General features: G+C 34.1%; 2 protein-coding genes across 2 annotated transcripts; one reads left to right on the plus strand and one right to left on the minus strand.

Moving 5' to 3' along the window:
* Positions 1-4,989: 4,989 nt before the first annotated feature.
* On the plus strand, positions 4,990-7,788 carry LOC139857863 (plant cysteine oxidase 3). The gene is made up of 5 exons (XM_071846705.1): positions 4,990-5,306; positions 5,917-6,068; positions 6,403-6,565; positions 6,990-7,190; positions 7,358-7,788. The coding sequence occupies exons 1-5, from the start codon at positions 5,084-5,086 to the stop codon at positions 7,477-7,479; spliced, it is 861 nt and encodes a 286-aa protein (XP_071702806.1). The 5' UTR covers positions 4,990-5,083; the 3' UTR covers positions 7,480-7,788.
* Positions 7,789-7,877: 89 nt separating this feature from the next.
* Positions 7,878-12,525, minus strand: LOC139857088 (enolase 1, chloroplastic). Its single transcript, XM_071845812.1, has 7 exons — positions 11,928-12,525; positions 10,207-10,514; positions 9,539-9,693; positions 9,144-9,461; positions 8,841-8,987; positions 8,676-8,726; positions 7,878-8,206 (listed from the first exon to the last, which is right to left on the minus strand). The coding sequence occupies exons 1-7, from the start codon at positions 12,359-12,361 to the stop codon at positions 8,141-8,143; spliced, it is 1,479 nt and encodes a 492-aa protein (XP_071701913.1). The 5' UTR covers positions 12,362-12,525; the 3' UTR covers positions 7,878-8,140.
* Between the last annotated feature and the right edge of the window lie 4,541 nt (positions 12,526-17,066).

Raw genomic sequence — 17,066 nt, forward strand, 5'->3', positions numbered from 1 at the left:
GTCAAGTAATTCCTACTTCAAGTCTATATGCCGGTTGTAGTCTAGACTCACCAATGTACCCTATGACTCGGGGTTGACACTAATGAACTCTAAATCCCTACAACCAACGCTCTGATACCATCTGTAGCGACCCGACCAAATCATCATTGACGGCGCCGTCTACTTAGGTCCCGTTACGTGGTCATAAGTCTTTAAAACAACGTTTGACCAAAAGATATGTCGCATTCATTTCAAATGTAAAGGTTGTTCAAGTTTACAAGAATAGTTCCACCACAAGTTACGATACGAAGTTTTAAGTACAAATGAAACTTATGCGACACAATTTAAAAGTATTCAAAAGACGCTCCATCTATGCATGTATACTCGACATCCAATGCAAGTATCAAAATAATGAGCGGAAGCATGTATCATGTATCGTTCAAGGACCTGAGAAAAACATAGAAATCTGTCAACGAAAACGTTGGTGAAATCATAGGTTTAAGTAAGTAAGTACAAGTGAACCACAAGATTTGCATCAATGAAGTAATAGTAATACATTCCAAAAGTTTGTTTCACGAGCACCCAATTATCAATACTTAACATTTCCTTCCATTGAACCCCATCACTTAGTGCTAGAACATACACTGTTTCTCGAAAATATATTTCATTCGTAAACGGTAGCGAACCTTTTGAATGAGGGTTTGTCAAACCCATATGGATCCATACAACATAAGTTCTCGCTTACACCCGGCAAGTGTAACTAATGATAATTGAATTGAGGATTTTGTTCTAAACTCGTATGTAGAATGTTTGTTTTCCTGTACTTGTGTTCACTTAGTTCAAAAGAATCGTTTATGTTTTCTCATCCCAAATATAAGTTCAAAAAGAGTAAAAGTGGGACTATGATCTCACCTTGAGTGCACGTACGAAAAGTACTTCACAAAATAGCGTGTGTGAAGGATAGTGCTAGTCTTGACCTAAACAAATAGGTCGTATCAATAATGGTAAACACGATAGGTCAAAGATGTTCAATTAGTCCTATGGCTCGTTACGACTCGATTATTTAGCATGTGAAATCAAATTGTCAAGTTTCATGTAGGATACAAGTATATAAACAAGTTAGGAAGGTTGCATAATCATTTGGTTAAGTTTGACAAAAAGTCAAACCTCGGTCGGTCAAAGTCAACGAAAAAGTCAACACGTTCGGGTCGTGTCCCGAACTATTTTTCTGAGGTTTTTAATCATGTATGAGCATGTTAGAACAAGTTACATGTGAATCGGAGGTGCGTAGCATAGCAAACATTATTCAAAAATTGACCAAGTTGGACAGACCCAAATGGCGAGCCGCGCGGGTATATGGCGCGCCGCGCGGGTACCTGTGCAGAGAATTCTGGCAGTTTTTAAGTTTTATGCACGAACCTAACTTCAAACAATCACCATTTTTGATCCGCAAACAATCAAGACAAGTATCTTATACCGTTGGGAAGGTAATTTGACGAGGAAAACAACTAAACACATTTCATCAATCAATCTACCTATTACAACAACCAAAACCGCATCTAATGCTTAACATTAACCGCATACAAGTTCATAAATGCAATTCAATGATTCGGGCAACCAATTTACATGAATGATATGCCGTTTCGAAGGTAATCAAGCATACAATCCAACTAAACACTTACCAATAATAATCCATGGCATTCAATGCATCAAAAGTCCATTTCAAGTTCATCAAACCCTAACCCAAATTCACCAAAATCAATAATCAAGTTCATGAAGTTTTCTAAGGCAACCTACACATCAAATTGAAGCTAGTGATGCTAGTAACACAATTAAAACATCAACTTTTAACATCTAACAACATATGATCATCCAAAACTCAAGAACAACACACCAAAATTCAAGTTCATGCTAGTTACACTAAAACAACGAGATCGAGCATATAAATCATATATTCATGTTAGACTTGAGCCATAGACACTAATTAACACTTTTATAAGTTAAAAACATCAAGAACACAAAATCTAGTGATTTTAGAAAGTTACCCAAATGAGATGAAGTTGGTACCAAAACGAAGAGGATGAAGAGAGGATCACGAATATGTAATTTATTTTGTTGTAAGCCTCCTAGATCGAATTTAGATGATGATTGAATGAATTTGGTTTTGGGTGTGTGTGTTCTTGCTAGAGAGAAAGAGAGAGAGATGGAGATGAAATGAATGGGTGAAAGGGGTTTGACCCTTTGACCTAGTCAAGGGTTTGATCCCTTGTCAAGTTTAGTCCCTCAACTTTCGTTCGGGTGCGGGAATTACCTAAACGAGATAATTTAAAACGCGTATCAACGGGAGATGTTATAAACATATAACGGACTTTATATTAGTATAACGGAAAAGTAAATGGAAAAAGGCGGGATGTTACACAATTAACGGGAACTAGACAAGGGTTAGTGGAAATTCCTGTTTAATTTCTAAGGCATGTTTTATAATATTTTCCTCGTGACCTTGATAAGATAACTATGTAAACTTTCATTTTATTTAATATGAAAATAAGAACGTGGAGTGTAAATAACTTAGATGTTGGATATCGACAAGTTAAGTAACTCGACATTTTTCATTAAGATGATTTCATACGTTTATTTAACCTTTGGACTTTATCCCATGCTTCACCAATAGACTGTAATTTAAAAATTTGAAACCTATTATGAATATATATAATTCTACTTTTCTAAAATGTTTTATGATATAACGATTTCCATTATTTTAATCTTTTAACAAAATGATTCTTAAATATATTTAGTTTTGGAAAACAAAATTATCATATTTATTTGATTTAGTTTCAAAAGTACAAAAAACGTTTTCAGTTTAAAAAAAATCTTTATTATTAAAATGTATATATCTTTTATAAATATCTAGAACCACTTTTGACAACTCATTACTTAACCAGCATGATAAAGATAACGATATTTATATTTTATTTTATTAAATATATATAAATATTTAAATTAATATTATATATATTTATACGCGTAGTATACGTAAATAGTTTTATACTTTTACTATACTTTAACTTTACCTTTACTTTACTTTTACTTTAATTTAACTTTAATAATTCATACTTTAATAATTCACTTTAATAATTCATACTTTAATAATTCACTTTAATAATTCATACTTTAATAATTCACTTTAATAATTTATACTTTAATAATTCACTTTAATAATTCATACTTTAATAATTCACTTTAATAATTCATACTTTAATAATTCATACTTTAATAATTCACTTTAATAATTCATACTTTAATAATTCACTTTAATAATTCATACTTTAATAATTCACTTTAATAATTCATACTTTAATAATTCACTTTAATAATTCAAAATTCTATTATAAATAGAATTCAATAGGTTTCATTATTTCATAGAAATTTGAAAATATATTTCTCTAAACTCTCTCAATCGAATTACATATATATATTTTCTTTGTATTATTTCAAGATATTATTAGTATACATAAAATACTACGACGGAGTTATATTCAGACGATTTCAAAATAAGTTTTCAAACGGGATAGAGCTAAGGAAATTATGGGTTATAGCTATGGAGGTTATGGGTATTGATCGAGGGTATTGCTCGTGAGGTCAATCTAACGTTTATCATTTTCGTTGCGTCTACGTACTTTTCTGCAATATTTAATCACAATATTGATACGTTCGTGAATCCGAGACAAACCCTGCACTTGTTCAGTGCCGTCATATACATAATTGCTACGAAATACAGTATTGTGAGTTTCATTACTCCTTTTTTATATATATTTTTGGGCTGAGAATACATGCACTGTTTTATAACCGTTTTACAAAATGGACACAAGTACTAAAAACATATTCTACGTTGAGTTGTACCACTTTGCATATTTTTTCCTAATAGCTTGGTAACTAATATTTACATGTTGTAAGGGCATGTAAGCGCGAATCCTATTGATAGATCTATCGGGTTTGACAACCCCAACCGGGCTAGTCGCTCTAGTATCTTAAACGGTTGCATAGTACTTCATTTTTACTACACTTGGTACAGTGTAGGGAGATTTCATAATAAAGGGAATATGCCACATTAATTGTTAAGTATGGTTACCGAAGCGCTCAAGAACTTATAGAATACTTTTATACACTTGCGATTGTACGGATATTTATGAAAACTGAAATCTTGTGGTCTATTACTATTACGGAAATGATTGATTATGATAAACTAATGAACTCACCAACCTTTTGGTTGACACTTTAAAGCATGTTTATTCTCAGGTACTAAAGAAATCTTCCGCTGTGCATTAGCTCATTTTAAGGATATTACCTGGAGTCATTCATGACATACTTTGAAAGACGTTGCATTCGAGTCGTTGAGTTCATCAAGATTAATATTAAGTCAATTATAGTTGGATGTAATATGAAATGGTATACATGCCGTCAATTTTTGATGTAAAGAAAGTTTGTCTTTTAAAAACGAATGCAATGTTTGTAAAACGTATCATATAGAGGTAAAATACCTCGCGATGTAATCAACTATTGTGAATCGTTTATAATGTATATGAACGTGTCCTTTCAAAAGTTTTTTATATTTTTATAAGATAAGACTTACTTTATGTGTGTTTGGCGCAACAGCTTGTTGGAGCTTATAGGAGTTTGAATTTATGATTTTAATTAGCTGTAAATCATAAACTTTGTTTGGTAGACATAAAAATAGAGTAAAAATAAGCTACTCATAACAGTTTATGAAAGAAAAAAAAAGTAAAACTTATGAGCTAGAAAATAAGTTTCAACTAATTTACCAAATACTTGTAAAAAATAATAAATTTCAGATACTAACTTTAAAAATATGTTTCAGCTCCAGCCAGTTTCATCTAAATACAACCTCATTTCAAAACACGACCTCAAAATCTTCGGATAAAACCTTTAACCAAACATAGTTGTAAAAGGTCAATTTCGTAATTAAAAACACATCTTCCACTGGATCTTCTCACACACGCTCATATGTAGATTAACATGTTCCACAACGTAAATCACCAAAATCCACTAATAATTGCACCAAATCACAATCACAATCCTAATCCTAATGAGTAGAATCCCAAATTTTCGTCTTTCCAAATCATTTTGCCCTAATTCTACAACCATGTTCTTCCAACGACTATTTGCAATGGCGAATTACAGCTTTTCATCATCATCAGCTTCTTACCCTAAAACCTCGATACAAGATGTATATAACACCTGTAAGAAGAATTTGAGCCTTTCAACCTCACCCTCTCCTCAAATCGTCCATGAACTCTCTTCCTTACTCGGTATCTATTATAACCTAACTTCTTTTTTATACGCATAGCAAATAGTTAGTTTGAATACAGAATGTTACTTTCTAGCATGTTTTGCACCAACATTTAATAAAATAATGCCCTTATAGCACCTATGCTGCATGAAGTAGTTTAAATCCCGTTAAAACTAATAAAGGATATTTTGTAGCACCTATTAGAAATATTATTAGTTACCTATTTGTGAATTTTCATTTCTGTCCGAGAGATTTTCAGCTTTTGTGCATTTTTTTGGTGATTAATTTAGTTAGTGTGTGGAGTTTCAATTCAGTTTTTGTGCGAAATATTCCGTTTATACGGAATTATTCATCCAGCTCAATCTTTAATAATTACTTTGTACTGGATAAGTTTATCCTGCTGCACATAAGTCTCTGATAAATTGATTTTCTCATAAAGCTGTACATCTCAGCTGAGTTATTACCATGCGATTTGTGCTATAACGTTGGTACTCTGTTACCAAGTGTTAATACGTTAAAAGTTGTGCATCTAAGTGTTACCTATTGAGTAATGGACTAAAATCTGTCACAAGGTGCTCTTTTTTTCCTTCTATAGGTACAGATATTGATCAAAAATACTGTTTCTGCAGATATACTTGGTCCTGCAGATGTTGGGCTGACAGAAGAACAACAAGAGGATGATCGTGGTCATGGTTTCTCTACGGCGAACACGCTCAATAGAGTAGACCGTTGGGCCCAACCGATAACATATGTGGGACTTAATGAAAGTGAGAGTTTTACAGTAAGCTCTCTTCTTTCCCTCATATCTTGCTTCAATTTTGTCTATGCATTTACACGAACTGTTCAAATGTTTGGTTAGTAATTGTTATTGTAATAAAATAGATATATCATGTTAAGTTTAAGGGAAGTTTTCGTTTATGTATGTTGTTTGTAGTCAGAAAGAAAGTTGTTGAATTTTTAGGATTTCTTAGCTTCTTAAGTCAAACATGTTCTTTATGGAGTCCACCACTATTCTACATGAGATTGGACTCGTGGTAATTTAAAATAAATACAAGGTTTGAAGCTATTTAATAGTAATTTCAGGCATCGATTGAAAGAAGATGATTTGAATGCAGATGTGTATGTTTTGCTTTCCCACTTCTTCAGTTATACCGCTTCATGACCATCCAAGAATGACTGTTTTAAGCAAGGTCCTTTATGGTTCCTTACACGTAAAAGCCTATGATTGGGTTGAACCAGCATGCATCAAGCATTCAAAGGATAAAACTAGAGCTCCAGGTCTTATCTACAACTTAAAATTAAATGCTTTCATTGATATTAGTTCCCATTTTTTATTGTCCTATTTTCAGTTGTTTACAGCTTTTGGTACTATGGTTACATACTTAATAATTTAGTGATATACTGATGTGAAAGAATAATGCTTTTGGATCTTTCTAGGAATAAATAATCACAATATCCTTATATACCTTACTTTTAGCTATTTTCTAATCATTATACAAAATAATTTAGTCTTAACTCAACACCTCTAGTCTCTGTGTATCATAACATAATCATTCAACAGTTTGCTGGTCTTCGATTTCACAATTTGCGTGATATCATATACAGCTATTTGCACCACATGTTCCTCATTATGTTGATTCATATTACTGCTTTACTTAAAACTTACTTATTATGCATAGTGTTGATGGTATTCTTTTTATAGTTAAGTTAGCAAAGTTGGCAGTCGACAAAGTTCTTTCAGCACCATGTAGTACTTCAGTTCTATATCCAGAAACAGGTGGCAATATCCATTGTTTTACAGCTGTCACCTCGTGTGCTGTACTTGACATTCTAACACCTCCATATGAAGAATCTGCAGGCAGAAAGTGTACCTACTATCGTGATTATCCGTACTCCAGTTTTCGTAAGTTCTTACTTATTTTGCAGCCCAATTTGTAAATCTGATTCATAGTATCAACTCCTGTGAGATCCTTATAGTTGGCAGTTTAATATGCATTTACTTGAACAGGTTAAGTTTTGTTACATTCTTCTCAAATGAAACTAAATTTAAATTATTAATTACAACGACAGGAAGTGGAGGTGAGACGATTGATGGTAAAGAAGATGAATATGTATGGCTTGAAGAGATAGAGACACCTGATGATCTCTATATGCGACCAGGCATGTATGCAGGCCCACCCATCCGGATCTAGCATTTGTTACTGTTGAGTGCTTACTTCATCTGATACTGTCACTAAACCCTTGTGGCTCAGTTGCTCAAACTGCAGTACTTAGCGGGTTTATTTAGTCCCATTTGTCCCATATATTTGTCATCATGTTTGTCCGGACAAGTGCTTCTGTAGGCCAAAGATCAAGTTATGCATCACTGTGATGCCTAGCATGTGTAAGATTGTGAAAAGTAGGAAGTGCTAGTAAACTAAAATATAAACTTTTGCAAGCAACTGCAGTATAATTTAAGTGATGTATTTTTTTTATCTTTCTTATAATTAAGTGATTCCCAGTTCTGTTAGATAAATGTGTATTTGACTTTAATTTTTGTATGAGTTGTATACTAAATAATAGAAAACATGACAAGTATGCAAACATCTCCAATAAAAGGTCCAAAGGCAGGTGGTAAAACCAGTAACCCACAAATACAATAGTGCACATACAATGCCAATATCTGAATGTACAAAACATTAAAGGTTTTCTTTGGTCGATACACTCGGTTAAACTTTGATATTTAGAACAAAATGGTAAAAGGCCTAGTTGAGTTGACAACCGGAAAAATACTCTTGATATTCTGCAGAGCTTATTGGCAATTAGCTCCATATTTTATTCTGAATTTGATTTTGACGTTTAATTCGTTGTTTCTTATGGTGATCTGAATGCTTCACCCGCATATCGGACATTTCCAAGTTCCTCTTCAATGCGCAGAAGCTGCACCAATTTCAAACCGAGCTTAGTACAAGTAACATTAAGTTGGCAATTCATAAAGCTTGCATTTTACTATACGTCCATCAGCTCCTATTTGATACAAAGTTAAGGCTAGAGTGGAACAAGTGACAGCAGTTGGTTTTAGTAGTGGGTAAAAACCGATCAGGTGACGTATATATGACATGAAAACACCTTTTTGTGCATTTTTTATTTTGAAATAAACAGATCACGAAGTATTCGCATAGCATGCCGGAAAAAAATCATGAAAACATTTAGTTATCCACATGAATTTTTAGTGTTAATGCCAACGTGTTAGTTTTTATGCGACTATTTTATGGGAACTTTGTAAACTTTTTTGTTGTAAGGTGAGTAATCAATTTGACCCCTTTAAGGATCATACCAAAACCAAAATTGGCTGGCTGTTTATTTATAGTAAATGGATCTGAATCGCCACAACAGAATAGAACCTTACCTGGTTATACTTGGCCAATCGCTCACTTCGGCAAGGAGCACCAGTCTTGATCTGGATACAATGAGAAAAATAGCAAAGTTTAAAAGCGAAAAAATAAAACATCAACTTGCCTTTGAAAAAAAAAAAAAAATAGTACTGTAGAAGTAAAAGAAATTAAAATGAAACCTGTCCACTAGCCAAGCCAACGGAAAGATCTGCAATAAAGTTGTCCTCTGTTTCACCACTTCGATGGCTAACCATAACACCCCATCCAGCAGCTTTTGAGTCAAGAGCTGCTTGAATAGATTCAGTTACCGTTCCAATCTGGTTAACCTGAGACGATTAAAGGAAGAACAATTGCTCAGAATACGAATTTGAATAAATTCATTTAAGAAATTTTATGCATTATCAATACATTATGAGGTTTTCAGAAAATATATTAAATTAAATTCTAATCGTTTGACCCAATATATATAATTATGTACTTGCCTTCAATAACAGAGCATTGCAAGCCTTTTTCTGGATACCTTCGACAATTCTCTTAGGATTTGTGACCAACAAATCATCCCCAACAATTTGGATGTCAACTGAAGACTGTAATGAGGTCCACGAGGTCCAATCATCTTGGTCAAACGGATCTTCAATCGATACAATAGGGAAATCTCTAACAAATTCTCTATATAAATCACCAAGCTTTGGAGCCGAAAGAACATGAGCACCATCATTCGGTTGTTTCTTGAAATTGAGATCATATTTACCGTCTTTTGTCAAGAACTCAGAAGCAGCGACATCCATTCCTATTTTAATCTGCACAATTTCTTTTACTAAGCCAAGAACTATTACAAAAGTGAAAGATGATCACCACTACATGTAATCAACTTTACCTTTCCGGTGTACCCTGCCTTTTCAATTGCATCAATTAGCAACACGAGTCCTTCCCTGTTGTCCTGAACATTGGGGGCAAATCCACCTTCATCTCCAACGTTGCATGCATCTTGTCCATACTTGGCTTTAATAATTCCCTTTAGTGTGTGATAAACTGTAGTCATAGGTTACGGGTTACATCATTTAAAATAAATAACTTTCTGCAATAGTCATATCACTTCGGTAAGTGTTGCAAAATTTGGAATTACTCGGATTTTCAACACAGGGAGTACTCGGTCAAAACTCGGCCAAAACTCGATTTTACTAGAAAAATCGGTCAAAACTAGGCCAAAACTCGGGACTACTCGGAATATCGGTTAAAATCGGTCAGTCGACGTTGGTCAACATCCAAGTACTCGCAGAGTTTCCCTGGGGAGCACTCGGCAAGTTGGTTTTGCAACTCGGCAATACTCATTCAAACTCAACCAAAACTCGGGATTACTGAAAATCAATCAAAATTGGGCCAAAATTTGGGATTACTAGGAAGATCAGTCAATGTCAAAGTTGGTCATCATCTATTAGTACTCCCTAAAATGTCCCGACCGAGTACTCCCAGAGTAGCGATTTTGCAAAAATGCTTCTGTTTCCAACAATAAAATTGCAATCGTCAACTGAGGAATATGCTAACCTTCGCTACCCATTTGCAAAGCCTCGGCGAATGAAGATGCACCTACTGGAAGTATCATAAATTCTTGCATGGCTAGATTATTGCCAGCATGGCTGCCTCCGTTAATCACGTTGAATGCTGGAACTGGCATAACAAGCTCTTTCGTTCCAGAAATTTCTTGAATGTGCTTGTATAGGGGTACACCTTTTGCTCCTGCACCAGCTCTGCATACACTAAGGGACACTCCAAGTATTGCATTAGCACCAAGTTTAGACTTGTTTGGAGTTCCATCAATCTCTAGCATGATGGCATCAAAAGCAGCTTGATCCCTAAACGTCAAAAGAAAGTAACAAAACATAAGATAATCACGCACTTGCTACTACATACTAAACAAGCGTCAATCAGCACCAATGCTGACAACTTTTAAACTTTTCTAGGGTTCAGGCGGATTGTGTCCTTAGGGCACGCTTTGTGATTTGCAGATACCTTGAATTTTGTGAGTGTATCCATATCCTAATATGCTAGCATTATATGATTAAGTTGTTAAATTTCTGAATTCTTCGCCCACATATAAAAGCAATCTTCATTCAAATAAATAAATAATTCAGGTTCCAACGACCAAAGGGCTTCTAGCCTAGCGGTATCAAGGGAACTCATCAACCTGGAGGTTGTGAGTTCGAGTCGTCCTGTCGTGGACAAAAAGGGTGTGTGTGTTGTTCCCAAAAAAAATTCAGGTTCCAACGGCTTACAATCTAATAAAGTGCAATTTATTTCCATAAGACAATAACTTGACTTCTAATTTCTTGCACCCGACTTCTTTTGATCAACCTAAGACATCAAAGTTACTTCAAAACACCATTTTAAACATTAATTATGACTTATATAACCTTAACGTTTAAACTTTCTTTAAAAATAGCCAATTTTGTAGGTATATAAAACCTAGAATACCTTATATTTTTAAAGTACGCGAATTTCAGAATTGGGGTAAAGTTGAGTATTTTTTGTGTCACTCACCCAACAACTAACTAAAACCATCACTTATCACATATTTCACAAAATTTAACCATGGATCTTACATTCAGATTTCGGAGGATTTATCACATGTAAACGGACAAGGCTTCCCTGTTCAATTCACCCGGGGATGATGAGTATATAACATAGAAGTACACAGCCTAACCGGTTTATCCCATAACCGTTTCCGACCCTTTTCGGGGCCCGCAAGACCTTTCCCTGGCCCCACAAGACCTTGACTTGAAACCTTTGTAATGATATCAATAAAATGAGAACACCAAATACTCAACTACTAAGTCATCTTGTGATGGTTAGTTTATACATATGTGATTAAATTATATATGTGAGACACAAGTGTGTGTAGTGCAGGGTGGAAAACAGAATTTTTTTTCCCGGGGGCAAAAAAAAATATATTTAAAAGCGTAGCACTAGCAATTTTTTTGTCAAAATACGGATGATTTTGGGTAAAATATGGAGGTTTTTAAGTAAAATACTAAACTTCTGGGCAAAATATGGAGACTTTGGGGGAAAATAGGAAGATTTTTGGACAAAAATAATTCACTGATAAAATCAAAAAATCCAAAATTTTTGCATTAAAAATTTCGAATCCACTAGGTGCGGGTGCCCAGCTTGTCCCTTACTAATTCCGCCCCTGTGTCAGTGTGTGCATATGTACAGTAGAGATACTCCGAATTGCATTGCATAGATATATATCAAAAAAGTATAATCACCTGACATCAACACCAACAATCTGAGGACCCAAAATCTGATTAATATTATTAACAGCATTAAGAACACCTTTACCACCATAAACACTCTTATCACCATCTCTAAGTTCCAAAGCTTCATAAATACCAGTTGATGCACCACTAGGAACAGCAGATCTGTACAATTCATCACCACCAGTCACTAGATCAACCTCAACCGTCGGATTACCTCTACTATCAATAATCTGTCTCGCTTTCACCGATTTCACCGTCGATGACTTCACCGAAGTAACGGCCGGTGACTGAGAAACGGCAATTGAGTTCCTGATTACTAACGGCGTCCGTGATTTAACGGTAACGGAAGTTGTTGTTCGTGATTGTGAAAGTGAGGGTTTTGATGAAATAAAGGGGTTTTGAAGTGAATTGGTGGTGGTGGTTGGTGGTGTTAATAAGGCCATTGTGAAATTATCAAAAAGTGCGTGAGAAAATGTGGTAGTGTGTGTGCGTTGTTATATAAAGAGAACGAATGCTAAAATGGGGAAGTCCGCCGTGGACGGTGGCGGGGATAACAAGGTGGTGTGTTTTGTAACGGCTTTCAGGGTGGTAGGTGGAAACCAAGATGTTTGTTTGAAAACCCCAAAGGCCAGCTCTTAAGTTTTTATGAAGTGGCAAGTTCAGACAGTTTTTATTTTTTATTTTTTGACGAAAAAACATAACATTAATAACCGGTCCGGAGATCAGTAGCGATTCTAGGATGATAATCTAATGGGGTCCTAAAAAAAATTTCAAAGTTAATTATGTTTTAAGAGTAATTTAGTGGTTGTTTACCTCCAAAAACCCCATAAGTTTCAAAAATATATGGGGTCCTATGATTAAATTTAGTGGTGTCCTACACAATTTGAAGAGTACATTGTATAAAAAAATTTCAAAGTAGAGGGGTCATAGGACCCCACCCACTACCATGTACAATCGCCTCTGCCGGAGATCAACTCATACAACCGATACAGTAGAATCCTAAACGAGCTCAAACAACTACAGATCAATCCTAATCAAACGGCTCACCAACTGGGTGAGAAAAAAACGTGTTTTTCAAAAGATCAAAATACAATTGAAGCTATAACATAAGGAACACTATGTGTATCAGCTACACTACACAAGACATATAAAGTAAATGGACGAACAATGTCACCAGTCGGGAGAACGCCGACCGTCAACACAAACACGGAGCACCACATGTCATCCTGAGTCGTCAAAAACAGCAACCATCCCTTCAAGAAACGCATCCTCCCCCGGGTCAAAACCAGATCTTCAACGGGGAGATCGTCGCCTGGTCTAAACCCGAAGAAATCACCGGAGAGGAACAGACCTGCAAAATAAACACAGAACAATCTGAAGCCCCGCAACCGCAAGAACCATCACCCCGCCAGAATGAAGCCGAACAAGCCCACGGAACCAAGAAATCACCGAACCTGAACCCACGAGCAAGAGAACGTCGCAGTGGAGACAAGAAAGCAGCACCTAGAACAAATCCGACCAAACTCCGGCAAAGAAAAAACGTCGGCCAGAAAACGCTAAAGAAAACAACGGCCACCAACACCTGCGTCACCTCCAAGATTTAAGAATCCACCACAAAATAACCATATCAGAACCCCAAACAATCATTAGCGCACCAACATGGCACTCATCGCCTGGATCTTGAACGGGGAACCACCGGAGTACGGATTCCGACAGAGCAAAACAAAAACCGATGATACCTCACCAACCCAGCACTTGAGAACCCAACCTGAACTACCAGAAAGCACAACCAAGACAAGATAGGGCCGAGAGAATGTCGAGCCACATATCATCTGAAATGTCCCGTTCATATCGATTATAAACGTTCCATATTAATTGATTACGTTGAGAGGTTTTGACCTCTATATGAGACGTTTTTCAAAGATTACATTCGATTTTAAAACAAACCATAACCTTTATTTTATCGATAAAGGTTTAAAAATATTACGACGATTATCAAATAATGATAATCTAAAATATAGCGTTTTCACACGACTATTACATAATGGTTTACAATAATATTATACATAAACTTAAGTCTTCGAATGCAGTTTTTAAACAATATTATACAAGCATGCTGACTCCAACTCTTGTCCATACATTAGCATGCAATAGCGGAAGCTCTTAATAATCACCTGAGAATAAACATGCTTAAAACGTCAACAAAAATGTTGGTGAGTTATAGGTTTAACCTATATATTTATCAAATTGTAACAATAGACCACAAGATTTCATTTTTTTTCCATAAATATACATCTCATATCAGGCATTTCGCAAACTGCATAGAGATAAAATTCATTCATATGTTGAACACCTGGTAACCGACCTTAACAAGATGCATATAGAATATCCCCATCATTCCGGGACTCTCATCGTGAAACGACCCGTCCATATTACTATAAACGTGGTACGTTATTTATTGGTCCCATAGCGAGGTATTTGACCTCTATATGATACGTTTTAGAAAATATTGCATTCGTTTCTAAAAAAACACACCATTATTATACATAATGCATGTTTTAAACAAGTGGGCGATTATTTAAGAAATATTCCCCAAAATACATCGGTTTTCAAATACTACACACGTGACATAACAGTCGAATATAATACATGACAAAGGTTTTATTGAATGCAACACTTTATTTAAACCAAAGCATGAGACTCCATGCACAGCTTGCTCAGATAATGCAACAGCGGAAGACTTTCTTAAGGACCTGAGAATTAACATGCTTAAACAGTCAACACAAAGGTTGGTGAGATATATAGGTTTAGCATCGATATAAATATAGACCACAAGATTTCATAGTTATGAATATATGTACACTCGCAAGTGTATAAAAGTATTCTATAAGTTGTTGAGCGCTTCGGTAACCATACTTAACCATTAATGTGGCATATTCCCTTTATTATGAAATCTCCCTACACTGTACAAAGTGTAGTAAAAACGAAGTACTATGCAACCGTTTACGATACTAGAGCGACTAGCCCGGTTGGGGTTGTCAAACCCAATAGATCTATCAATAGGATTCGCGCTTACATGTTCTTACAACATGTAAATATTAGTTACCAATCTATTAGGGAAGATATGCAAGGTGGTACAACTCAACGTAGAATATATTTTAAGTACTTGTGTCCATAGCGTAAAACATAAAATGCATGTATTCTCATCCCCAAATATTTTTAGAGTTTAAAAATGGGACTATATATTCACAGTAGTAAAAGTATATTAATAATAAGTTTTCAACTTATTAAAAATATGACCGTCGTCCTTGGATTCACGAACCTATAACAATAATAACGATTCAGATAATAATACGACATATGAATAAAATAAAGCAAGTTCATAGAATACTTATATAATAATTTTTAACATTTTATGTTAGTAGTCCTTTGTTAGTAGTCCAAAATAGTCCGAAAAGTCCAACAGTCCAATAATTGGTGTATATATATATATATATATATATATATATATATATATATATATATATATAATCTTAGAATTACCCCACGACGTATTGTATATGTATTGTCTTTGCATCAACCCAGAGACGTATTGTATACGTATTGTCTTAGAATTAACTAAAACATATTGTGTACGTATTGTCTTAGGATTTATCAAAACGTATTGTATACTTATTGTGTTAGGACGTACCAAGAATATTATTATACATATATACAATCACATAATTAACCAATATTATAATATTTTGTTATACTACTGATAACATGTCCAAATATATATAGGGTATAGGAAAATTTAACAAGGATATGGTTAATATAGTTTTTATAATATAAATTTCGTCCATACAACGTTAATTTTAGTAGATTTTGTTTTGCTCGCAAAATATTCATTACAACTCCGTTTAAAGTGAATCAAATTGCTATAGATTCCTTAAGAAGTAAATTTTACAAAACCAATTTTAAAAGTTCATCCCAAGTAGTAATTTTTAGAGCTTTACCCTCTTTTTGTGTCGGTGGACAGATTTGGAAAAATCCCGGCATCCACCCAATATATGATTTTTGATAAAATACTTCCACTTTGTCTAAAATCATGAAAAAAATACTGGAAGTCTTATTTACATATATTAACATATTTTCAAAGTATTAGCCTCGAACTCAAAGTCTAAGATAGGTTTTTAATTCCCAACCTAAAACAGCCTGCTTTTTGCTGAATGGAGATTAAAGGATATATGTTAAGTTTCAAGGTGTTCTTCATATGTACAAGTTATAAGTTCTTATATTAACTTAATATAACATCATAATACATATAAATAAGTATTATTAGAGTTAAGTTAGAAAAATTAGATTAGTTTTTCAAACAAGCTTGGTGTTCACCAAAACAAGTTCTAGATTTTACAAGTTTTATAAGTATAATAAGATAACAACTATACAAGAAATTGAACAAGGATTTTGAGAAGTATTTTACCTTGATTATGAAGAGGAAAGTTGCTGAGATTGAAGTATGATATGAGAGCATTCAAGTGTGTGTTTTTAGTTTAAGAAAATGTGGAGTAAAAATGAGTTAAAATGGTCCTTATTTATAAGCTTATAATTTTGGCGTTTAGTGAAAATATCTAAGATAAGTTAAATTGTATTAAGTCATGCATGATATATTAAATTGATTAGATCATGGATGACATATTACACAAATAATTGCAGATTTCTATTGGTATATACCAATAGTAAATACTTCTAGAAGCTGTGTATAATACGGGTAAAAATACCGTATGAATGCGAGTAGAATTCTTGAGGAAATTGAACAGAAATATGAGTATAGCTATCCTTTATATGTATTGGTATATTATAAAGTGTATTCAATACTTGTAAAGATGTATTTACACTCGTAATACATTATATGTAAATACATTTTAACATAAGTTAATTACGTCGTTTAAATAGTAACATATATATTGTTCAAAAATTCTTTAAATTAGTAGTATGAAAATATATATATAATACTTTGTTAATATACTTAATGAGATATTTAATTATCATATTTTCAAGTTAAATATATATAAATCCATATATATACACAATAATTAAACAATTAAACAATTAAATCAAGTTATGACGTTCGTGAATCGTCGGAATAAAAGGGTGACCAAAAGC

This window comes from Rutidosis leptorrhynchoides, chromosome 7, assembly GCF_046630445.1.
Source record: "Rutidosis leptorrhynchoides isolate AG116_Rl617_1_P2 chromosome 7, CSIRO_AGI_Rlap_v1, whole genome shotgun sequence".
NCBI classification, from domain to species: Eukaryota; Viridiplantae; Streptophyta; class Magnoliopsida; order Asterales; family Asteraceae; genus Rutidosis; species Rutidosis leptorrhynchoides.

What these genes read in the sequence shown, in the direction of transcription:
- LOC139857863 (XM_071846705.1), top strand. Translation starts at nt 5,084, where the DNA reads ATGAGTAGAATCCCAAATTTTCGTCTTTCCAAATCATTTTGCCCTAAT. An exon ending in TGAACTCTCTTCCTTACTCG is followed by an intron (nt 5,307 to 5,916) that starts GTATCTATTATA and finishes CTGTTTCTGCAG; the next exon opens with ATATACTTGGTCCTGCAGAT. An exon ending in TTATCCGTACTCCAGTTTTC is followed by an intron (nt 7,191 to 7,357) that starts GTAAGTTCTTAC and finishes TTACAACGACAG; the next exon opens with GAAGTGGAGGTGAGACGATT.
- LOC139857088 (XM_071845812.1), bottom strand. Translation starts at nt 12,361, where the DNA reads ATGGCCTTATTAACACCACCAACCACCACCACCAATTCACTTCAAAAC. An exon ending in TTTGCAAATGGGTAGCGAAG is followed by an intron (nt 9,694 to 10,206) that starts GTTAGCATATTC and finishes CTATGACTACAG; the next exon opens with TTTATCACACACTAAAGGGA. An exon ending in TTGGCTTGGCTAGTGGACAG is followed by an intron (nt 8,727 to 8,840) that starts GTTTCATTTTAA and finishes CATTGTATCCAG; the next exon opens with ATCAAGACTGGTGCTCCTTG.